General features: G+C 41.3%; 1 protein-coding gene across 1 annotated transcript; it reads right to left on the reverse strand.

Annotated features, from left to right (window-relative positions):
- SOAT1 (sterol O-acyltransferase 1) lies at window positions 1-24,953 on the reverse strand. The gene is made up of 15 exons (XM_009699442.1): window positions 24,826-24,953; window positions 16,622-16,680; window positions 10,722-10,870; window positions 10,568-10,627; window positions 10,028-10,135; window positions 7,985-8,267; window positions 6,830-6,908; window positions 6,049-6,130; window positions 5,290-5,335; window positions 4,043-4,172; window positions 3,515-3,612; window positions 2,867-2,965; window positions 2,200-2,335; window positions 1,229-1,374; window positions 1-373 (listed from the first exon to the last, which is right to left on the reverse strand). Exons 1-15 carry the CDS (start codon window positions 24,947-24,949, stop codon window positions 317-319), a joined length of 1,656 nt encoding a protein of 551 aa, XP_009697744.1. The 5' UTR covers window positions 24,950-24,953; the 3' UTR covers window positions 1-316.

A 24,953-nucleotide genomic window follows, 5' to 3' on the forward strand; every position in this document is an offset into this window, starting at 1 on the left:
CCAGAAGAGCAGCAACTTGGGGGGGACCCCTGGATGAGTAGGATTCCAGTAGATTCCACCTTCAGCTCAATGTTTTACTGGCATGGAAATGGCTCAAACTGGGACAGCACATAGTAGATGCTGCCTATGAAGCCTGTTGCAATCCAGGTCAACTGGTTTGCCTCAGTCATGTTTAAAAAAAAAATTACAGTTTCTCCCCAATAATCAGGAGGCACAACTTCCCTTAGAAAAAGTCCGTAGTGAGTTAGGTCATTGATCCAAACACTTGGAGGACAACTCTGATTTTCTGTGATGACATGGCCGGAACATACCATTTTTACATCTTCATGTGACATGACCATGAACGTGGTTTTAAGTCATCCAGGAAGGTGGGCTGCAAAACACAGAGAGGCAGCAAGTTAGTTACAGGTCGTCAGCACCAGCTCCAGTGTGGTCTGCTGAGGTCAAATTTCCCTAACAGGAGAGGTCAAACCAGATTTCTACACCCTGCAACCCTATGCTTATCTTCACTGAACAGTGTGTGGAAGGGTAGCTACAGCCACAACGAGTTGTTTGCCTGCCACCCACATTACTCCCAGTTCTGATACATCAGGTAAAAGCTGTGTCTAGTAGCGTATTGTATCGATAAGCCCCTCATTTACAATGGTTCACTCTTAACTGAGGAAAACCAAACTTAAAAATAAGAGTCTGCCTGAGGATACCCTTGGTTAAAACTGAAATCAACTAGGACAGCAAGAAGTTTTGTGTAGAACAGAATCTGGTACCAAGAAAGTGAGTTACAAGTCAGAGAAAGCAACACCAACAAAACCCCAAACTGACCATTTATAGGCAACCAATTCTCACCGCCACCTACTCTAGCCTGGGAGAGGCACAACAGGCTCAGTTTTTGTGGGCCTCCTAGAAACGTTTCTCCTGACCTCACTGGCTAAGTGCTCCAGTGCCATTCACACAGCCTGAATGGCCAAACGTACTCTCAAACAGTGGCTTATGTCCTCAGAAACGTGGGAAAAATGCCCTTCGTTTCAAGTAGTGAAATACTATCAGTATAGGAAGAGCACTAATGAAAGCACTTTTGTTAAGCAACTTCTGGACTAAATAACTCCTAAGGAACTGATAGAGCGCACTGCCAGAAAGGCTTGTGCCACTTAGCTTCTGCCCTGTCCCCACAGCAAGAAAGAATAAGCCACTGGCATGGTCAGTTATCCTGCGGGAAAGGTCAGTCGCTCACATTTTCCATAGGGCAGTACTGCCGGGCGTACCACTCCTGGCTATAAAGGCAAATGATGACACCTTGGCCCAGGAAGAGAGAGGTCCACATGATCACGTTCCAGATAGGCCCTTTCCGACGGTCATTAAGGATGAAGTTGAAGACCACTGGAAAGAGGTGAAATAAGAAGCATTGTTGAGAAACAAACTCATGATTAAAGAATCAAAGATCAACTGATTTCACTGGATCTTTGTCTCTCTTCACTTTGCTCTGGAGCAAAAAGGCTACTCCACAAGGTCAGTATAGCACAAGAAAATCTGATTATGGTTGGCAGTAGAGCAAATACTATGAGTTGATTCTGACATTTACTTTTGCCGTCAAGCTGGCCCAGCTGTATGCCTCTGGGGATCAATACTGTTTGTGTTATGCTGGTGACCAAAACACACTGGCAGAGGTGGCCTAGAGTTTCTTAGAGCCCTCTAACTCACTTGAACTGAAACCCCAAAATGAAACGCAAGAGCTCGAATTTCTAAGTGGGCTCTCTTCCTCAAAAGTAATACTCGTCTTACATTACGACTTTAAAGAGGAAGGCTTCCAACCAGCTGACATACAGCAATTCAACTAAGGCTTGGCAAAGATGAAGCGGTGCTATTAAAATATGTACAGCGTCACATAAACAGCAGTATATCATATATAGCTCTCTCCCTCTCCATCAATACCTCACTTGTCTAAGTCCCAAGCTTGCAAACCCAGTGCAGGCATGTATATATATTTTTTTTTTCTATCTTTACTAAGCTACTTAGCTGCAAAAATCCATTCACAAAGTTTGAACTTACAACTGCAACTCTTAGACAGGCAACAGTTCCGTGTGTTAGTGCCTAAATAATAACTGGCCTCATTATTAGAAGGGCAAAGCATGCTTGTTTAGAAAAAATAAAATAAAAAGCCACAAACCCCACAACCCACTCACATACTCTCTCCTTGGAACTTACTTCCAAAGCACATAAACAGGCAAAAGAGAACTGGATAGAAGTAGCCGAAGCAGATAATCAGAACATATTCGTGCACAGCAGCTGATATTGTGAAGACAGAGAGCATAGCTGCTGCTTTGAACTTCTTGCCAAAAAACTGGAAAAGAAGAAGAATACCAAGCATTATAGGCTACCCTGCTGTGGTTTTAGTTTGGTTGTTCTGACATTGCTGGTGTGGGGTTTTGTTGTTGTTTTTTTTTTTTTTAACCCGAGCTAAGAAGGGCCTCCTCCAGCCAAGAGGCACATGAGAAACGCTAAGTGCTTTACCGGGCACCTTGGCTTTTAGATGTTTTTCTTCAGGTGTATTTCTGGACTCCTGCATAAGTACTCAAGTTGAGCCCACTCATGAAATATCTACCATAGCTCATCAAAATAGTGCGACATGACTTCAGACTGTTGACCCAATCCTTACATTCCCATGTCTCAGACCCAAGTTTTGCACACATTAAGGACTTGGAAATGAGCAATGGATCTCTAAAAAGCACAGTGGCTACCCACGACAGCTGAGGCAAGACATTTTTGTGCTTCTCAATGGACAGCGATGCTGCATCTTGACAAATGTACTGTCTTGCCCAGTAGTTAAATGTTTAATTAACAAAACAAAAGAATACATCTGCTTGTTACTCACCCAAAGGAAGTCTCTGTAGGCATAGTAATAGAGCCAGTCATGTACTACCACGTTCCAGGTTCGGTAGTAGTTTGCATAGGAAGTCGAATTCCACCAGTCCTGAAAGCACAGTTGAAAGACTGTAAGTGTAATAAAGCACAGAACATTTTACAGGTCTTTTCTGGGATAGCAAGTTGAAAAATATTGATCAGAATAACAACAAGCTAATATAACAAGTTGCACCATGAAACAATTTTTTTCAAGTTGAAAAAAATTGATCAGAATAATAACAAGCTAACATAACAAGTTGCACCATGAAACAATTTTTTCCATTACACTTTCAACATTCTACTTTGTATATCAAAGTTTGGTTTTATCCCAAACTGCAGTGGCTGAGATGAAAGAACAAAAGGAGTGCTAGCAGAGCTATTGGGTAGGCCTGGTGGCTGGTTCTATTTGTGCACAGGGTATATTACCTCAAAAACAATTCAGACTGCCAAGCAGAAATCAGATCTGCTCTACGGCACAGCAACAAACTTAAGCCCTAACAGTATAAAACACGCAAAACCCTGTGGATGCTTTGGTTGGTAAAACGATCTTCAGTTTCCTCCTCTTTCATTAGGAAAATGGATTTTAAAAGCTTTATAAACTGTAATTCCTGCTTCTTACCTTGTAGAACATCCTATCTGCAAAGCGCAGCATCTCAGCAAATGCGTTGAGCCAACAGTGAAGGAATGCAAAGAAAACCAGGAAGAGAATCAGTACACCTAGAAACAAGGGACATTCGGATCGGTTTTGCAGTATTTTCTCTCAGCTATAAGCAAGAGCATACAACACAGTTAAGATTGTTCTTATAGGCACTGACACAGATGAGCTTTGTGCTACCTATAAAAAAGGAAAAGTAAAAGGATTTCAGTTTCTCAGGTCACGCTTTCATCCACCAGGTCATGCTTATCCCAGAGGGCAATAGCAAGGCTGCCACAGAGCCTAGAACTTGACTTTGAAGACAGTTAAATTCAAACTCAAGCTTTTATTTTGTGCTGCTGATTGTAAAGTTTAACACCATAATGCTAAAGTCTGCCCGCAAGACCTCCTTTGCTGATCTTTGCCGGTCATGAATGCATCTTATATGAAGCATTTCACCTCCCTTCCATCTCTTCCATAAAGGCAATAGTCACTCAGGAATCTGGGTCTTACCTGGCAGAATGGAGTTGAAGATGCAGAGGACCAGCCCTCGAAGATTGAAGGTTTCCTGACTACTGTTGCGAAACTGAGGAATGCAGAGTCTCACAAAGATGTAGTAGGCATAGAAAAGCGAACCAAGCACCTAGAATAACAACAAAAAGTCTGACTCCCAAAAGAGAAATGCACATTTAACATATCACCACCTGACAGCTCTAGGAGAGGAACAGCAGCTGCCAGCACAAGTCAAAACTATTTATTTTACATTGCTGCCAATAAACTTCCCTAAGGGTCCAGGCAGAAAGTAAGCCACAGTCATCTCTGTAGCATGTTGACAGCCAGGAGCAAAGTCTTTTCTACTACAGCAACTGTAAGTTTCTCCAAGTCCTATCAACTCAGAAGTTATGACACAAAAGATTTGTGCCAATGCCAAAGTAAGTGGGGAAAGTACCCTGTGATCTAGGTCCAAGACAAGGGCAGAAATAATGGAAAAATACTTACTGTAGTTAAATCTAATATTAAAGCCTACTTTTCTTTTATCCCAAAAGGAGATGTTTAGAGGCCAAATCACCTCAGGCCTTCTCTGGCTCATGAAGCCATGTTCTGGAAGTTGAGGTCAAAATGCAAGTCACTGCTCTAACTACTCTGACTGCTGTAAGCCAGGTGTTTCACCCTCCATTGTCAAACAGCAAGCAGCTAACAGCCTTCTCATGCTATTTTATTTCATTTTTTAACTGTTTTGCTTTTTAAACAATGAATGCATTGTGTGACAATAAAAGTTTCATTCACACAAACCTATTACTTGGAAACATATCCACAAAAAGCTATTGAAGCTCATGTCCAGAAATGCAAAGATCAGGTCAACCTTAAGCTCAAATAAGGACTGAAAATTTGGACTCCGGGCCTCACTATTCCAAAATTGGTTTGAGTATCGGTGGACAAGTAGCTGTGCCAGTGCATTACAATACAGCATCAATGTAAAGAAAGAGGGCCAGAGCATGGATATTGCGCTCCCCACACACACATGCAGCTTTTATTTGTATGGAATGGAGTCTAAAGGCTTTTTTAAGCAAGGATTATTTTTTTTTTGGACACAACCATTAGTGCAGCAGATCGCTGTTTCATTTTAATCACTCAAAAGTATTCTTTTCTGGTAAGCCCACACCAAGTAAACAGTGATTTAATGCCAAAGGGAGAACTCTTCAGCAACACAGTTTAAATGATCTCTAAGAGTGCATTCTTCAGAAAGCTGCACTACTCACCTGTGCAAACTTGGTAGCTACATAGCCCCATCTTATCGTGGGATTCCTAGGAAAGAGAACACATGGTATCATACTATCTAAATAGTACCTCAAAGTAGCAAAAATCTCCCTTCAATTATTGATTATACTGACCTATACTCTGAAAAAAACTGTTTTTTTGATTTCCAGAGTTCTTAATCTCCTGACACCCAAGAGATGCCTGCCTAGATTGCTGGTTCCTCACTTTCAACTACAGAAGGACAACTACAGGAATTCCATAAATGGAAAAGTACCTGGCAGGTAGCATTATGCAATTACATAGGTGGTGGCGATCTGCCTGATAGTCGCCTAAAGGATTGCTGACTTGAGACTGTCAAAGTGCAACCCAGCAAAGTACACAAAAGTTTGGGAGTCCCCAGTTTCAAAGGCTTCAGCCCACCTCCTCAAACTCAAGAGACAGGGCTGCTTATTAGTGCCACATAAAACACACAAGCCTACTGCAGAAACTGTGTATTGCTAGATACTCAAGTAGCAAGTTCCTAATTTGTTTCACTTCAAGTGCACTTCCCAAAGAAATAAAACCACAACTGTAAAGCCAAAATATTATTAATGTTGGAGTGAGTTTTCATGACCAAGTCTTGTCCTTGCCAGGTTACTGACTTAACCACATCTTTATGAAAGCTCTAACTCATAAATTGAACAGATCACATCCAGGGATGCTTAACGTTGGCTTCAGTTTTTAAGACTACTTTAATGTTCTATTGGTGTTGCTCACATTACCTGGGATAGTTGTCTCTGTAGATGAGGGTGGGAGCAAAGAGGAAGTACAGGTATTGAGAAATTCTGGGAATAGGTACTGTGCCTGGAAGAACGGGAAATAAAAAAAAAGAACACTCTGCAATCTTTGCTTACTGACAGTTCAGTTTTCTCAGAAGCCTTTCACAACATGGCACCTTTATCACTTCCAAGAACCCCAATCTGGAACTAAAGGTATGGGATTTGCAGAGAATAAAACAAACTAGACCTATCAGATGGAATTGCCCCACCATGAAGCACAGTTAACAAGTGAGGCTGATTAACAGGTAGTGCAGTGCTGACACCTTGATATCACATTTCCTTTCCTCCTAAGGACGATGAAGCTGTAAGGCCTATATCAACATTTGGGTTCATGTTCAGCTCTGGCATGCCTTTCTGAAAGAGCTTCTGTGCTTCTACAATTGCTGTCATTTCAACTAGAGCACTGAACTGGAGCTGTGCAGGCAGCCTCTAAACCCCATCAGCTCATAAGAGCAGAAATAAGGAGTCCTGTTGAAGAAAGACTTAAGATAGAGATGACTTAGACCTGAACAATAGTCTAGCTCATTGCCTAATACCAAATGAAAAGGTTCAGGCTGAAGTTATAATGCAGAAGGCCAGCTTAGAGCCTTGTGACCTCCCCATCCAAAGTCACCTATTCAAATCATACCTCTCCAGTTCATGAGGGCAGCTCAAAGCAACAGAGAGAAAACAAGAGCCGGTTATGCACTGCTGTCAAAAAAAAAAAAAAAGGCAAGTTACTCACTGGACTTGTCCTTTACAGACGAGAGGACTCTGGGTACATTCTCCCGGATGAATGAATAAGCCTTCATAACAAGACGAACCTGTAAGACCAAGAGAATATTGGTTTAATACTCCCACTTTCACAGCTTCCCAATAGAGACCAGCTCAAGCATTTTAAAGCAACACCTCCAACATCCTGGTTTCCCTCCAATTTACCCCTTTTACAAGGAAAGGCCTGCTTCCTCTGCTCACGAGCCTGCTTAACTGACATGAATTTAAAACACAGCAAGGTGAAACATGCAGTAACAATCATGGCTCAGGAAAGTCAAAACACATCTCATTCACACTCACAGGACCACAGCATACAAAAGGACTCTGAATAACACCAGCAAGTCACTAACCAATTAACAGTAACTCAAAACGGAAGGAAAAAACCTCCTATGCATTTCAAAAGGCCAGTATGTTTCAGAGTCTTGAAACTGAGTCCCTGAAGTTAGATGTGTTCTGCAGCAATTACCACTACCTTGGAATAAGGCAGTGCCCCACGTAAATAGTCCACAGATGCCAAACAGGGTTTTTTGTTTGTTTTAACACTGAAGGACCAAAAGGAGGGCTAGTGCAAAGTTAATTCTTCAAGGCTACAACTCTGATCTCTGACCATTCTTGTTTTAACTGGATGTGGATCAGTCCTCCACACTCTTGCACTCTTCCCTCCTTTCCTTTGAAAAAGAAAATTCCACTTTCAATAAAGTTCTGACTACACGACAAAGACAGTTGCTTCTTGGGAACAGAAAGGGAAACAGGAACCACTTGTTGACTACGTACTTGCAGGTTTTTTTTTATTTTAAAGAGGAACGTTACAGCTTCCTTGTGAACTATGGTACAACACGTTCCTAAAATTGGTTCCAAGGATTTAGCATCCACAAGACAACTAGAAAGAAATAGAATTTCAGCCTTGAAGTACATTCAGGAAAAACCCACAGCAAAAATCTTAAATACAGGGTAAAAAAAAAGTGGTTTCCAGGTCAAAATTAAATTTACTGTCTACTTTTCCTCATTAGACTTGCTGCCTGTGAAAGACACTCCGTCCACAACCCTGGTTTAATTTAATGAATAAAAGCAACACCTGGCTCCTTAGGAAAAAGGACCCTTTCCATTTTGAAAACAAGGGACCTACCTGTTCCAGTATCACAATAAAACGGGAAGCCGGAGGCAGGGCATATGATACAGCAATATAGGTTGGTCCAAATCCAAGCCCAGCTGTTTGGAAGAGCATGAACAGCATCCCATAGAAGAGAGAGCGGGTTACACGATGGGAGGAACTGCAGTAGCCTTGGGCCCACCAGACAAAAAGGTTGTATGGAACAATAACTGTGGTACAGAACATGCACAGCCAAGTACAGAAGACGACTGGGAACTTTCCAAAAACAAAGACCAAGAGGTCAAATCCTAGGACCAGCCTAGAAGGCACAAGGAAAGAGACAATATTCAGTGTCCATTGTTTCATTAGAAATACTTCCGCTCCACTAAGTGGCTACAAAATGCAAAGCTTCCAGATCATAGTTGTTTGACAGTCTAGATAGAAGTGATTGTGGCAATTTTCAGCTCAGAAACAGACGGCTGTCTGTGGCAGATTTAAGTGACCACCCAGAAGCTCAGAGAATAAGAGATGAAGGACTCATGCCATCAATGCTGTCAGGCACAGCTTACCTTCAAATCTCACAGGGCTTAAGCACATCTTTAAGAACAGCACATACTTTAAGAGTACGCTCAAGCTCATCCCTGCTAAGAACAAGCACGTGACTAAACGATCCAAAAAAAACCAGGGTCCAAAAGAGCTTTTGGGGAACACTCCCAGGACATCATCATTATGACATTAAGAATCCGTTCTTCCCAGGAGTTTAACACCTAAAGAGGCTTTTTCCCCACCTCTATAGGCATGAGGTATTTTAACATCTAGCACTCAAACCTAGTTTAATTCTGCTTTGTGAAATTTGTAGGTGTTCCACATGGATTCAGTTTAGAAGTCACCCAAAAGGCTCAGGGTCATTAGATGGACATGTTTGGACTGACCAACTGGTGTGCACCAGGTACTTTAGTTCATTAATCAAGGTGAAAACATAAGGACATAAACAAAAGGATGTTCAACCTTACTGGCTATCAAAGTGACCAGAGCTTAGTCCTACACATAAGCAGCTCTTCTATACTAAGGTCAGAGGAGAAGGTAGTACAGAGTACACCAACACAAATTGTTTGTTCTCATGTGGAGGCTCAGTTGCAAACTGGACCCAAATTATCAGATTTACCTGGAGAACACAGCAATGATTTTCTTTTAATTATTTTTTAAAGTAATCAGAGAATCCAGCCCTATTAGTTGATCTTAGAGGTAAGCACCTATTCTCCCCCAATGTCCATACACTATTAAAGTAGGATCAGCTAAATAATATTCAATAGTGCACTAGCCTGTTCTTATACCTAGACAAGAGGGACAATGATTATAATCAAGACACAGCTGTAGTTTTGTACACTGAAGACAAGATAATCAGCAAGATAAACATATAATCCTACTTGTGTACGTGGAACACAGCTTGTGTGCCAAAAAGATACTATTTAAAGCAACAAGCAAGTGTGAGGAAAGCAGTCTTTCAGCATCTCGTTCACAACTGGCTACCCACAAAGTACAATCTTAACAGAGGCTCTGCCAATATCCTTGAGATTCTTCCCCAGGAAAAACAAAAAGTTCTATTTTTATTTAAGCACAAGTACAGTGTTCCAGAACCGTCATTTTTAAACAGAGGAAGGACTGCTGAAGTATTTAAAGTTCTTCTAAACACAGTCCTCCTTCATGCAAGTGCAAGCAGCTGAAAGCTACCATTTCATTAAAGATATTCAACTAAAGTAGTCCACACTCACTGACGACCCCTCCCTTCTGCCAGCCTTGTGATGAACTAAGCACATTAGGCCGAACTGTGCTCTCATGGAATATACCGATCTGTGGGATTTTCCTAATATCTAGCTATCTGATTTGAAATGGACGTATCCCCATAATAGGAATTCCAGTATACATTTTAAGTACGTCAAGTGAACCCTTCCCTTCCAACAACATCCCAAGGAAGGACTCCCCCTTCCTTCTGCACCATTCTGCAGTTTCATGTATTTCTGGTGCCTTGGAAGCAAGCATTTCCCAGCCCTGGTCCCTGTCTTTCCATGGCATTCTTACCTTCCTTCATCAATGAAGTCTACTAAAAGCGTGCTGAGGATGAAGACAATGAGAAGAGCGATGAACATGTGGTAGATCGTCCTGATGTGACTCACTTCAAACAGCTCACTAAGGGAGAGATTCAAACGCTATCAGGCACGGACCACATCACACCTCCAGTATGTCAGCTTTCAAATTGTTTCACAGTAAGGTAAGATGACATTACTGCCATCCCAATTCAAGAGACTGAAGTTAACATACAGTTTGGGTGCCAGTCCAGACAGGCACTTCCTCAGTTTATCCTCAGACAAAGGATAATTAGCCACTATCCCAGTGGTATCAAGGGGACTGTAATTAAAGTTTATACTCGGGGAAGCTTGCAAGCTATAGTAGAAATGTTTTAGAAAGAAACAGAGCAGCTTAAACAGATTAGTCTACATGGGTTTAAGCCTAAGACCACGGGTGGTGGTGGGGAGAGTACCTCAAAACAAAGGCTAGTTAGTTTGCCATTAAGGGTATTTTCAGTCAATTTAATGGAAAACGTGAAGTTAAGTTACTCACTCCAAGAGAGACCTCCTGGCAGTAAAGATCTTCCCATGTTCTGGAGGGGCCCTCAAGGACCTGCAAACAAAGAGGAGAACATTTGAGACAAGAAAGGAAATAAGGCTTCCAGGAAACATAACCTTATTACAGGAACAGCTTAAAACTGACTTACTTGGCTTTGTGGAGTTCCTTCTCTGAGGAGGAAACTGGGAAGAGGGAGGCTGAAGATGAGGAATCCAGGAGTGCTGATTTTGCCACCAAACTGTTCACAAACTCTGTGAAGTGACTGTCCACTTCCTTCATGAAAGCTGGCTTCAATTGCTGACAGAATAAAAACAGAGCAGAAAATCGTTTAACTCTGGAAAAAAATTCATAAAATATTTATATTCCTTTTTATTCCAGGGCAGTACAGACCAAGGCATCAAGAAAACATTCCTGTACCATCTGTCAACAGCTGGAGCCAACTTGGACAAGATCAGGGGCTTAGCCTGGCCCATTCACACACCTCAAGCCAGACGACTTTGAATAATGTTTATCTTCTCTATCAGATGCAACACAGAGGAGCAAAGTAAACATACTGACCTTCATGTATGTTTGGAGTGGCAGGTATTTCACCTATTTTATGGTGCCAAGAAGGTTGAGCTAAACTTAATACATGAGCCTCCAAAAACACTTCTCAATTTTAACCAGAGTTACATCTTTAGCATACAAAACAAGCACAAGAACATTTACTTTTTAGCCCATCTAGTGTTATCGAGGGGGGAAAATGGACCTTTTCTTGCTTGTGGCTTAGCAATCACCATTGACGTTCTCATGCATTAATGCAGGAGCGATCTCAATGACGTGACTCCAGAAAGAAGGACCAAATTTACCCTTCCACTGCCACCGTTTGGATGAAAACTTTCTTGTACCACTGAAATTACAGAATGTACAGAAAATTTTCACTAAAGCAACGAACAGGTTAACATTGCTAAGCATTAAGACTGAGCAGCGAGAGACACAAAACTGGCAGACAGCAAGACTGAAGTTCAAGAATTCATGGGATCAAATATCCCAGTTGAATCTCCTACACTCCTTTTTCTTCAGACAGGTTTGTACAGGTTATCTTTTCTATTATAACCAGTTGTGACAAAGTTGCACCATTTTTAGCCTATTCGTACTTTTCTTCTCTCATTTTAATAGACAAAGGCAACTACTCCTGAAGCATCTGGTTTACTAAAGACCTTGACTTCTAAGGGTGCATGAAAAACCATAGATGAGCATCCCTCTCTCTACCATCTTTTTGGAAAAACGCACTGATACAGTGAAGGGGGAAAAAAAAAAAAAAGGAGGTAATCAGCTGTGTATAAACCATAGGCCACTCTAGTCAAAGACTGCTTGCTTCACCTGATAAAGAGTTTTTCTAGAAAGGAAAACATTACTTAAGCTTCCCAATAATAAGTTATCCAGACACGGGCTATAACTCATCTTCAAAAGGCAGATTGTAAAATGCCAAGATGTTTTCATATCCCTTTTGTCTTGCCTGAAGACTAGTATGTGTAATTCATTCCTGTATTTTCCTGCCTCCAATATAGCTGGATCTGGTATTCAGTCTTATAACAGAAACTTTCAGAGACCTGATCTCCCAAACCCCAGGCAGAGTTTGTTTTTTTTTTAAACTAGATGCATTTAGAAGAAACTTCATGATAAAAATGTTCAAAGTTACTTATTTCTGCAGAAAGTGCTACATTGAATTCTGGATAGCTTTTTGTTGTGGTAAAAATTCTTACTCTATATGCAGAGAGAATCCTGAGATTCGCACAGTAGCATGTCATTCATATGACTAGAAAAAAGCAGGCAAAATGAACTCCCTCAAGGAAAGAAGTCAACATGTGTTCACAGTATTTCAGTGAGAACTTTGGGAATCTAAAGATCCTAAAGATCTCTGGAACTTCAGAAGACTGATTTATAAGACTTCTGAGAATTCAGTTCCTTAACGTCAAGTCCTTGGACGCCCAATACTTGAGCCTAGTGATGAAGCATGGCTGAAAGCTAGCCCCTGAGTTCCTGAACCATAAGCCTTTTGAGAACGCTCTGCCAGATAGCCATCATCTTCAGCACAGGAGACAGGCAAGGTTCAAGAAACAACTTCAAATCTAATTGCATACTGCGTTTTCGTTTTTTTTTTTTATGCAAGTGTCTACTAGCAACATTTGTCTGACCATCCGTTTGCCAGAGATTTTTCACGTTTACCTCCAGATTCAAGGTCCAAGTCTTCCTGCATGATAACTGTGTATTATTTCATCTAGTCCTTCTACTGATCAGCTGCTTAAGAAACACATATGTTTCCCTGATCACCTTCAGAATTCTCGACTGCTACTTAGTCTTTAAGGCTGAAAAGTAACGAAAATAATTTTCAAGAAGGGAAGGAAAAAGCCTAGAAGTTGTGCATGAAAATGATGCTTCCTCAAAAAGGCATTTGTGACACTTGAGCTCATTTGTTAGTAGGTATTTATGTTTCAGTGCCTAACAGTTATGCTAAAGAAAGCTGGAGCAGCATTGTTTTTGCTAAGAAGGAACAGGCGCAAGGTCTAAGAAAAGAAGAAAGAGCCAGATAACTGAAACAGGGTCTGTTAGCTCTAAGCTGCAGCAGGGATATGTTTGCATCTTACACAGGCCTCTTTCCACAGCTGTGTTTTAAGTCTATTTCCACTGATGGACACTTGTCATCCATGATATATCCTGTATTTTCATTTGGATTGATTTTATACAGTAGGTCACCCAAAAAACTAAGCTAAAAAGCCCTCTCTAGAAGAAAAACCCACAGGCTAACAAAATGTATTAATAGATGATGTGTTCTTACAAAATGCTACCGTCTAATGCAACAACAGCCAAGTAAGTAAGTTTAACTCTCTGGCATGAAATTCAAGACAATCTGAAGTGAGAGCACATAAAACCAGAAGACTCTGAAATCAAGATGCATCAGAACCCTACATTCCTCCTGTTTTGTAGTGGTCAGATCCAGAGAGACCTCTTGAAACAGAAGCTGCAGTAGGAGAAGGAGCACATTAATATTTAACTTAATAAAAATATTTTTCCCCTATTTGGCAGCTGCCCGTATAGAATAAACAAGCTTCGCCAGTGCTTAACGAAACAGAAGCGCTTAGGAGCTGGCTACTCTTAGATATTGCTTTTCTGAGAGGCAGAGAAAAAGATCGTCTCTGCAAGAGATGTGGACTTGTCCCTTTAAAAACAGTAGGGAAAAAAAAAACCCACACCATTGAGTACTTTGGAACTACAACCTGTAACAGAAGACACCAGTGCTCTCTGGCACAACCTGCTTTTACAGCATGCACACACGTTTCCCTACCAAAAAAGTGAAATAGAAATTCCTGCTCCTCTTAGAGCACTCAAATTTCCATGCCAAACAAAGCACTATTCATTCCTACCAAAACCCTGTCTTTTTTTTTTTTTTTAAAGTCTGCCTTTTTCAACCTAATCTCCTCTCAGCAAGAGTTTAACAATTTACTTCCTTAAACTACCTCTTCCCTTTAGTTAGCACTCTACTGAGATTGTCTTCTCCTAATACAACTCTCTAGGGCTGATATCAACATATGTATGTGTTTGGATTGAGAGAGGAGGGCACGAGTTCTCATTAGATCAAATAAAATACAACCAGAGCATAGACCCTACAGTAATTGTAATTCTGTACAGCAAAACTGCACAACATATTGTGCTATATTATCACGAACTATTACTACTGCCATTTAAAGGGCAATCTACTTGAGCAATTGCAAGCATAACTTAGTGCTCAATAAACCAAGCGCATTCTACCCAGTCACCAAAGAAATTAAACTTAAGAGAACACACCTCCCACCAACCTTCACTATAACAGGGCACAGATACACAGATGGCTTCGTTGCAGCTTCCCTCAATGGACAGCGCTTAACCAAGAGTTTCCTAAATCACGCTTCAAGCATCAGACAAAGAACTGGGCAGATTCACTCAACTGTCACCATTAAGTTTTCAAGAAAAGAATCAGATCATGACAAAACTAGAAAGGGGGGCAAGTATGAAAAGAATGCTATGCCATAAAAAGCAGAAGCTGGCTAATAATTGATGAGAAGTCAGAGAAAGTTGAGGGAAGTAACCCTGTAGCTTGCTTACAAAGTTGCAAAAGTTCCGCAGCATTTTACTCATTCTAACAGATCAGTATTTTCAGTCACTGAAACATGACAACATCCAGCCCTGACCAAGTGACAGAACACACCATTCTCAACTCGGTTTAGGATGAACAAAGGACTAGATTTTCTGACTGGCCTGCAGATGCATGAAGGCATCCTATGCACAAGTAACACCTGGCATCTACAAATCCCATTTAAATCAGCAGGAGCTGTCAGTGACCAGCACTTTTCAGAAGTCAAGCATCTGTCTATACCTCAGATACCTACCACCTAAATGGTAAACTGCAATCCAAGTCTTTGTTCAGTGGTTCACACAACAAAAGGGCCAGGCACTCCAGGAATTCCCAGGAATTTTGCGGTAGATGGAGGTTTTTACTTAGCCTTAGAATCATAGAATCATTATGGTTGGAAGAGACCTCACAGATCATCAAGTCCAACCGCATCCCTGATGCCGCCATGCCCACTAAACCATGTCTTGAAGCGCCACATCTAAACGTTTTTTGAACACCTCCAAGGATGGTGACTCCACCACCTCCCTGGGGAGCCCGTTCCAATGCCTAACGACTCTAACAGTGAAGAAGTTCTTTCTATTACAGCTATTACTGTAGCTTTGAGGCACCTTAAACAAGTTTCCAAGCTGCCTAACTCACGGTTTAAAATCTGAACTCCCCGTGTTTTGGGAGAAACGTCAGTAATTAAAGTGCCACTGACGTGGCTTGTCTTCTTCGATTCTTTCTGTGCATAAGAAATCACTTTGTCTACAGACTCCTGAAGAAAGAAATCCAAGATCAAGTTGTCTCCTTGCAACCAACTAGCATTCCCTGGAACTTAAAAAGCATAACAGTCAGAGCTTTCTCATGCAAGCATCTGTTGCTAATACAGTGATTTGCAGTGTCTGTTTTGTCTGCAGAGAAAAGATATGAGACTTACTCTATCACGTCCTCACTAAGAATCATTCAGAGAAGACAACATAGGAAATAAGATTCAGAGCTGACTATCCCTCCAATGGGCTGAATTTTAGGAGTTTCAGCACAAAAAGCAGTACATCTTTTGCAGAAGACATTTAAATACACTTTAGTTATAACTAAGTTCCACACCACCTACAGACGTGAAAAAAAGACTTTTAAACAGGAAAACATCTCAAAGGTGCAAGATATTTTTCTCTAAGTATCCACTCCCTAATATCACATAAGGGCGGCACAATTAGATTACTTCATCTTTATGATGGAGTTCTCCGCAATAAAATGAAGCAAGAGTGCAGGGTGATTTGCCCTGAAGAACATGCATGCTACAAAACAATGGTTAACAAGGAGGGTGCAGTTCACTGTTAGCTAACTTCATTTCATTTGTGCATAAATCACCTTAACATAAGCTAAGACAATGGCAGCTCACACAAATGCAGATGATGTTAGAAATACCTGGTGCTATTTTCTTTGAGGATATTGCTCACTGACAAAAAGAGTGGGACCAAGGCTCGGGAAGGTCATCTCCATAACCAGGGCAGCAGAAGCTGTGGGATACAGGCTACACGCTACCCTTTATTCAATGGATAGTAGGACATAGAGCATTTTAAAGACTAAATATGCAAGCAGGGTAGCTGAAAATCACGCTGCCAAAAGTTAGTAGTGAGGAAAGCTTCATTTTATTTACAGACCTCAAAGTTCATTCTTATCTTTGGACTTCAGCCTATTGGGGTCAAGTAAGACACAACTGCATTTGATAATACCACCTCTCTTGTGCAAAGTCAGAAGAGAGGAGGACGAGAGAAAGAAGGTTGTATAAAAGTTACTGCCTTCTCAAGCTATGACTGAAGAGGGGTATTTGTGTTCGAGGACTCGTGACTCTCCAAAAGACATTCAGGGTCCATTATCCCGCTCTTCCCCACAAGCAAGCGTTAGAGTATATTTACCTCAGCTTCTGCTATTAGCTGCATTTTCCTTGTTATCACATGGTCAACATCAACCCGGCCTAAGGAAGGAAAGCAAATATTTAACAGTTGCATTTTCAGCAATGCGAGTTGCACATCTGAAAACACAGAAAGCACATAATACAACAGCTCAGTCACGGATTTTTCATTAGTGCTTCTGACTTCTAACAAGGTCTCAGTAAATTAAAAAGTAAGCTGCAGGAAATTCATAAGCTATGACCAAGTATTTTAAACAGCCATTTAGGATCACAGCACTATAAGGCAGTCAACAGCTGATAATGCGCTGGATTTTCAAAAGCTTTATTTTCCATCAGCAACTCTGCAAATCTTCCCAAGGTCCCTGAACATATTCAGTCAGCTTTGAAACAGCAATTAGAACCACCCTTAGAAGGTCATACCCAAGTGTGCTGATCTTTTATCAGAGTTTTATCTTACATGCAGCAAGCTAGACATAAGATTAGGTTGTCTAGAGCTCTCTACATTGCCAATAGGCAAGGCAGTCAAGCCATGACTATCTGTAAAATAACCAGCTCTGAAGACAGGCTAAATGGCAAGTTGGAAGGTTATTCTGTGTTCAAACCTGGCTGCTCCCACTTCATCCCCCAGAAGTGCTAGACATCAGTCTGACTGTATTCCTCAGTATGTTCCATTGCTTAAACAGTCAGGTTTAACCATGCCATGAACATCATCTGACTTTTGTCATTACTAATTCCATTGGCTCACATGTAAAGCCTCAAATATCACCTTTCTTTTGCATAAAGGACCATACACACCTGAGATGCCTCTATTACATCAAGCAGAACACACACATCTCAGCTAGTCTGTAACGTCTGATTTTTAAGACAAGGTTTATCTGCAATGGTTGTAGAGTGCTAGTAAGCCAGTTGGCGTTTCACTTCTCCAGTAGGAACAACAACACAGAAGATAAAGTTACTTAAAAGAGAGTCTTGCACACGAAGGGAAAGCAAGATTAAAGCAGCAATATCCACCCCGCTGAAACGCTAGTCAGGGTGAAAAGATAGCAACAAACCTTGCCTTGTGCATGTCCTTTGGCAATTATAGCTACAACAGTAACTTACACAGCAACACATGGCTAGCATTACAACTTTCACATTCAGTCACCACTGAAAACATCACCACTTTTAGAAAAAGAGGATACTGAACTGATTCTCTAGTAACATTTCCAGTGAAGCAGGATCTAAGAGAGTTGCAATAAAGGTGTCAATGTTGTGCTGCTGTGCGACGAGAAGACAGATTCATAGCAAATATCACAGTTCATAATGCAGCCTCCTTGTCTTGTCGTCCTTGTACGTGCACAGCCTATGCACAGAAAATGCAGAGTGTGGGTTTTTTTTTTTTAACAAAAGCAAGTGCTTCTGTGATGCACACTGGTCTGAAGGTGCTCTTATGAGCAACCGCTTGTAAGAAGTTTAGATAGACCTACTTCAGAGATGACTTCAATTTCTAGTACTGGAGAAGAGTTAAGTGAAACAAGAAACTGTATCTTCAGTGAAGCTACGCCTACTTGTCAGCAGTAATTCTCCCCATCCCCGCCTCCAAATGAAGCGGGAAGATGGGTTTTTTTGTCTATAAGAACTGCTACACAAACTATAGACTTACAAACAGACCAGCAACAACAGCCTATTACTTAGCAGTCTTGTAATGCAACACCAAACAAGGAAACTGCTTAACACTGAATTTTTGGCTGCAGGCAAAGATCCATTTTGACAAAAACAGACTTCCTGGTTGCTAAGTATCTCGCCTCCAAATCAAAAAAAACCTACCTCAGCATTTAAGCTCATCATGCTGTTACACTTGCTGAACAGCACTAGTTTGGAAAATAGCTTGAGAGAAGAGCGTAAAATACCATTAGAGGGTCCCTTGTCCCACTCAGCTTGTGCATTTTGCTGGTCTCAAATGGATTCTCCCCCCGCCCCCCCCCATAAATGTAAAGAAAAAAAAAAGGCAAGTTGTTCCACAAGCAGCAGAACTGTATCCCCTTCATACTATCTCACCGGCTCTACTCCCTCATTGCGCCACTCCACAATATTAAGAACTCCCTATCCCCATTAATACTACACGAAGAACAACTTTGTGCTTACCCGCTAGCAAGCAGACCAGACAGAGCTTTGAGCTCCAAGCACAACTAACCTTTTCCTGTAGGAAGGTAAGAATTAGTGTTTCTTATCCAGCTGCCAGTCTTCAAAACTATCAAGTTTGCATGAAGTTGCCTGACATGGTCAAAGAGAAGAGGACACATGAGACTTCAGGGATTGCACTATTTCCGTTGTAAGCCAAGCTAAAAATAAATAGCTCCTGCTTTGACCACATATTTCCTGTCAGATCTTGGATTTGAAGTCTCAGTTATTGTAACTACCCAGGAGCAGCTCGCTTTGGAAATAAAACTCCTTTTTTGACTTACAAGACCTTGAAGATGGATATAGTTTTACAGATACCTAATGTACAGCTTTAATGGTTGTACAGAAAACGAGGCCAGTCTCTGACCTACTGACATTGCAATGGCTAAATTGTACGCAGTGTCCTTCCTATCACTTTATTCACCCACACACTGGCGTGTAGGCACAGACTGGAGTAGAAACACGGCATCTTTTGAAAGGCTTTGAAATCAAGATCTCCATGTCTTTAGTACATGCATCTCAGAAAACAAAGTAAAACCACCTGTAAGCTTGTTGCTTCTTTTCTAGAACAATGAGTTTCCTGTAGAAGAAAATCCACTCCAAACCAACAACTCATTCTGCTGTGTTGCATCACCCCATAAACTTAAGCCGCGTCACAAGGCAGATACCAGAGAACACATAACTCATCATCTTATTGAATCATTCATCTTCTGTTGTGCAAGCTGCTACTTATGTTTTGTGAGGTCATTTGAGAAGAACCATCACATGATTTTGAGTCTAAAAGGAATTGTGCACTGCTGAGAAGTCCAAATCTTCGTTTTCCTTTGACACTGAAAATGAAGACTGGATCCCTCTGTATCACTTCAGCATTGCAACATCATTACAAAAACGGACTCAAGGCTGCACAATACAAGCAAGCATATCTTTGCATTTCAAACAACATGGGATATGCTTTCAGAAAATGGGAAATATATTTCAAATCATACGGAAGAAAATATTCTTTGAAGACTAGCATGAAATAGTAGCAAATTTCACAAGAGACTGAAGCAGGGTTTGCTTTGAAAGAGCTTTGTTCACAGGGAGAACTTTTAAGTTAATGGGAGTTGTGTTCCCTTCCCATCAGCAAAGACATTGATAAGATCTTCAGCTGGCCACTTATCTTGGGCTTGTAGAAACTGATCCTCGTAGGATGTAACAGCTCTGCATGGCCCAAATTCCAAGCTGGTTCAAAAGTCAGAAATAAAAAAAAAAAAGGCCAATTTAAATGTAAGCTCTGTTTCCACAGGCAACCAGGCTAATAAAAGATCACCTGAAGATTGAGAAAGCTTACTGTTGTTGAAGACTTGAGCAACTTCAGCTTCACAAAAGATTTCCAAACCATCTTTCTCAAAGATCTCATTGTCCCTTTTTCAACCTACTCTTGCACATGTTACAAACACGTGACATTTAAGGTGACTAGAGAAGCGCCCCATTCCTGTGACCTGTTCATATTGCAGCTTGGGATCCAACAAAACCAGCTTCTACGTAAGATGCTAACCAGCACTCTACTAAGCAAGCTCTCAAAAATTAACTGTGTTAAAAGGCATTCATTTTATTTAACCACTACAGCCTGCAATTACTACCAAGGACACAAGTGGGAATAATTCATTTCAGTAAAGCTGTGGCTTGTGTGTAGTGTTACAGTTCCAGCCTGTAGTGACTTCACCAGCCACAGAAGCTGCCTGCAGTCCAGCACTCCGAGCCACCACCACTCAAACTGTTTCTGCATTGTGGCAATAAGCTTATTATTGAGCAGTTAGAACAACCCAGGGAGACTACTGTTATCTAAGTCCCTGCACAGCATTCAAGACAAAAATACCTCTACGCAGAAAAGCTAGGGAAAGCACACAAACTGCAGTTTATTGCCACATGTACTTCCAAAAAAGACACTTAGAACAACCAAGCACACCTCTCACAGTTCAGAAGCATTTTTCCCTGATGACATTGTGATCTGTTTAGCTTCAGGATCTTCATGGAAAGTCACAGATACGAACTGTACCCAATACTGCCCTTCTCTAAAAGAGTTTAAAAATATTATCTTCATTATTGTTTGATTGGACAACCTACCATTCAAGAGGTTAAAGCAACATAGGCAGAAGGATTTCATTACTGTCGGATTCAAAGGCTCCCTCTCTAAAAACACTGAAGATGTTATCTGAAGGAAAGCAATGTTAAAGCCAACCTAGCGCAAAGTTACTGTAAAGCAGGGAAGTACAATACAACATATATCTTAATAATTTGATGCTAATAAGTCTTATTCTTAGTTACAGTAATTTGGCCACTCAGCAGATAGAGGCAAGTTATGACTAGATTGCTCAGCTGATCTGCTTAAAGAGTGCACAGGCCATAGGTCACTGCACTGCAGTTGGGCAAGGAATTTAGTTTAAAAGTCATTTCTGCAGGGACATGGGACCCAAACACCCCCTTCACTAGCAGGAGGAAACACCAGCATTCTTTACACCATGCCACCATGTCCACAGGCTCTTCACAAGAAACTGCTCATTCACCAAACTCACAGGTTGCAAAACATGAGAAAGCCTAGAATTACCAGAATCCAGCTAGTCTCACACAAGACAGCTCTGCTTGATCCATCTCCCAGAAACACATCTAATGTACTCAACTCAAACAGCTTAATCCCAAATTCACTAATCCATAAGAAATAGCCTGTTGATACAGCAATAAGCGTTCGTTGTGAGTCAGACAGCAAACCCCAAAGCTTTCCACATTGCTCCCAGTTTCAGAGCTCCCACCTCCTACGTCTACCTGTAGGCACACACAATTCATGCTGTGGCATGACCTTTTGCACTGAGAATGATCAATAGTAACCTCTTCAGTGGAAGAAAACAATCCCTTTCTAAGATCAGCATTACCAAACAGGCTTACTCACACCAAACAAAGATATGCCACATTGCTTGTTTGCAGATCAGTCTCCGGAGACACTTCTCATCCTTTTCTGATTTGTGAGGGCAGACTCCAAAACCATCAGTTTACTGCCTTAGCATTTGAGAGGCACTCGAACACATGCTTAACAGCCATGTCCTCTCTAACCTTTTAAGATCTGCCCCTGCAGTTTCTGTTATGCTTATTCCAGGTAAGTTTTCCTGCAACCAGCAGTGCCCGATATCAATATCCCATTAAGCATTACAGTTTTGTATTTCTTTATGTATCTCCAGCTCAAAACACAGACTAACCTTAGTAAGGAAGGCTGACTTTTGACAGGGGATTATTGCTGCCTAGATCACCTGTTGACTCTATGCCAGGACCAAATTAGTTGTTTCATTATGACACTGGAGCCGATTCAAGGAAAAAAGATGTATGAGACTGAAGTTCAGCTACTCTGTCAAAGTGAAATTACAGGCTGAATGATTACAAGATACAAAACACATCAGGGGACAGAAGAATTCTTCTGGCAATCTCAAAGCTATAAATATTTCCACATTGCTATAAATTTGGGGGTACCTGAGTACAAACTATTCAGTCCTAGAACTCAAACAATGAGTTTTCAGAAGCATTGATGAGGCAAGAAAAAAAAAATAACTACACAAATGGAAAAGTCAGACCTAATGTAGCTCTAAAGCCAATATCTGGATTAAAATTATTCCTCTAAGCAATTTCAGATCAGCCAATGCATTTGAGTTTTAATGAAGACAGGGTTAATGGCCTAGAACTTTCTACAGAAAGTTCATACACTTCTGGAAACAAGTCAATTAGCCCTTGACACATGGACTCTTAAGTTAAAAAGCAGATTGTGTTTGCTAATCAGGGAGGATCAAGGGTGGGAAATCACATTAGCGATTTACTTTTTCTACAAAAATAATTGCCACAGAAACTACAATATTTACTTGCATACAAGATACTGTCTTGACCTGGCTAGAATCCCTTGACTGCATTAAACATGCACCTTGTCTAAAATTCTACACAACACCCAGAGTTAAGATGCTACAGTATAGAAACTATCTTGCCAGACAGCAGATCATTAGCCTCATGCTGCCTTTGTACACAACAGGACTAACGCCTTAAACAGCTATTCTGAAGCCAATAAATAGCTAGGACAAAAGAAAGTGAGAAAAGAACTCTATGGCTACTCCTTTTGAGAAATTCTTCTACCTCAGCTGTGCTTTCACAGAAAGCCCTACCTAGTTACACAAAGCATACTGGACTACATGAGGAGGTCGCTATCTGGAACACGTGAACGCTTCAACTTTGAAAAGCTTCAACGTTTGTGTCACAGAGATGCTGATCTAATCCCACTGTATGGAGGAATTCCTGACCAGAGGGATGCATCTTCCTCCTGGGCCTATAATGTGGTCAGGCATCAGACTCATGCCTCCTACCTCCCTGTGACCATCACTGTGCTGAGCAAAGAGTTTGCAAAAACTGCTAACACTTCAGTCTTTGTGACACTTCTGCTGAATTGGCAGCAGCCTAGAAGGTAAGAGGCACCTAGTCTTAACTAACCAGGATTCCTCCTCACTGCCCTTCACCACAGTTTGTACTGTATTAGAACACATTGCATTGTTCTAAGCCAAACCACAAGGCACATGTACATACACGATAGCTGGGTACACTTGCAAGAGATCTACCTCAGAACGTTTACTTGCTACGCACCCACAGTATCTCACCTGCCATGTGACATTATGCCACATCTCAGAGGTATTAAAATGAAAGGCTTTTTAAGACAGGCACACCTACCTATCAACTGCTAATTGTCACAGCTGTATTTATTCTTTACCCACAAGCTTGCAGGAACTCAAATTCATGCGTAACAGTTAAGGTGTTTACATAGACAAAAAGGTAGAACTCTGCTCCTAAACTCATCATAACTGTTTTCCAGTAGCCATCAACTCCATGCAATCTTCTAAAAACAGCATTAATGGAACAGTCCCATTCAATTCGATTAAGATCACTGTACCACCAACAGCTTAAAATCCCAGTTCTCTAAGTTTGTGAGATGGCTTTCCCTCCAACGTATTTTTCACAAGAAATCTGACTTGTCTTAAATTTCCTCCCACTCCTGTTTCAGTTAAAAGAACTACTATGAAATAGTGACAATATTCAGAAGCATACCAGTAAGAATTATCTCCTTGAGTCACTGGCACCAGAGTTTTGGAACTTATACTCATGTGGCACACTGTGACAAACTAGTTTAGATTTTTGCTTACTCTGTCTCCCAAAGAGAAAGGAAACTAGCTGCAATTTCATCACTAACCTCCTTATCACCGGGATGGAACATGGCACAGCACAACCCAGGAATTAGAGACAGTCACAGAGTCCACAGGAAAAGCCACTCATACTGCCACACAACTGTCCCTGCAACTCAAGGGACAGGACATAGGCATCGGTGACCCTTCCACATAGCCAACTAAGCCACATAACTTTTAACGTGACCACAATACAAATGAATACAAATCCCAACTGTTTAGTTTTCTTTTTTACGGCACACAAGGTTGAGACTGGATAGAAGGGAAGGGGTCTGACATTAACAGAGCCCCAGAGGAGCAGAGACTCATTCTTTGTGGCATCCCACCTCCATCTGCCTGTGAGGACGGATACACCAGCTTAGCCTGGAATGTTAAAGACTGTTTTGTTCAATCTTGAGGAAGCCACATACTTAAAGATTGTAAAGGAAGCAAGACGAAGTCCCCAGAAAAAGTATTCATCAGGATTACTCAAAATTGTTGTCAAGTTGCCTTTGCACCATTTACAGCATTGAAGCACCTCCTCATCATCACACACGTTTGTCCTGTTAATCACTTTCTTTACTCTAGATCCCTGTAAGCACTGCAGTACACAGCTCCCGAGGGAAAGTTCTGCAGCACAGCACTCCAGACAACCTAAACCTGCTGAAGAAGTGCAGCTGGTACACAGGGAGCTCCACCTTGGCAGCCCTTCTACAAGCAGAAAAACTGAAATGAAAGAGCAAAGAGGCAAGAGCCATGAGCTAGAAAGGACACCTTAGAGGAGATCACACGCCAGAGATGCAACTAATCCCGAGCAAAAGCGCCTCACCATTGCTTGAGTTTTGAAATGACCTCTCACTCTCAGGTCTCCTCTGCGTTTCTTCATTCTCAGGGGTCTTGCAGGTTGCAGTGCAGCCAGACTGGCGTTTTCTTACAGTGTCTTCACCTGCCATTGCT

Source organism: Cariama cristata, unplaced genomic scaffold (genome assembly GCF_000690535.1).
Source record: "Cariama cristata isolate BGI_N322 unplaced genomic scaffold, ASM69053v1 scaffold4094, whole genome shotgun sequence".
NCBI lineage: Eukaryota > Metazoa > Chordata > Aves > Cariamiformes > Cariamidae > Cariama > Cariama cristata.

What these genes read in the sequence shown, in the direction of transcription:
- SOAT1 (XM_009699442.1), bottom strand. Translation starts at nt 24,949, where the DNA reads ATGGCAGGTGAAGACACTGTAAGAAAACGCCAGTCTGGCTGCACTGCA. An exon ending in GACTTCATTGATGAAGGAAG is followed by an intron (nt 8,268 to 10,027) that starts GTAAGAATGCCA and finishes TGTGCCTTCTAG; the next exon opens with GCTGGTCCTAGGATTTGACC. An exon ending in TAGCTACCAAGTTTGCACAG is followed by an intron (nt 4,173 to 5,289) that starts GTGAGTAGTGCA and finishes TTGTTATTCTAG; the next exon opens with GTGCTTGGTTCGCTTTTCTA.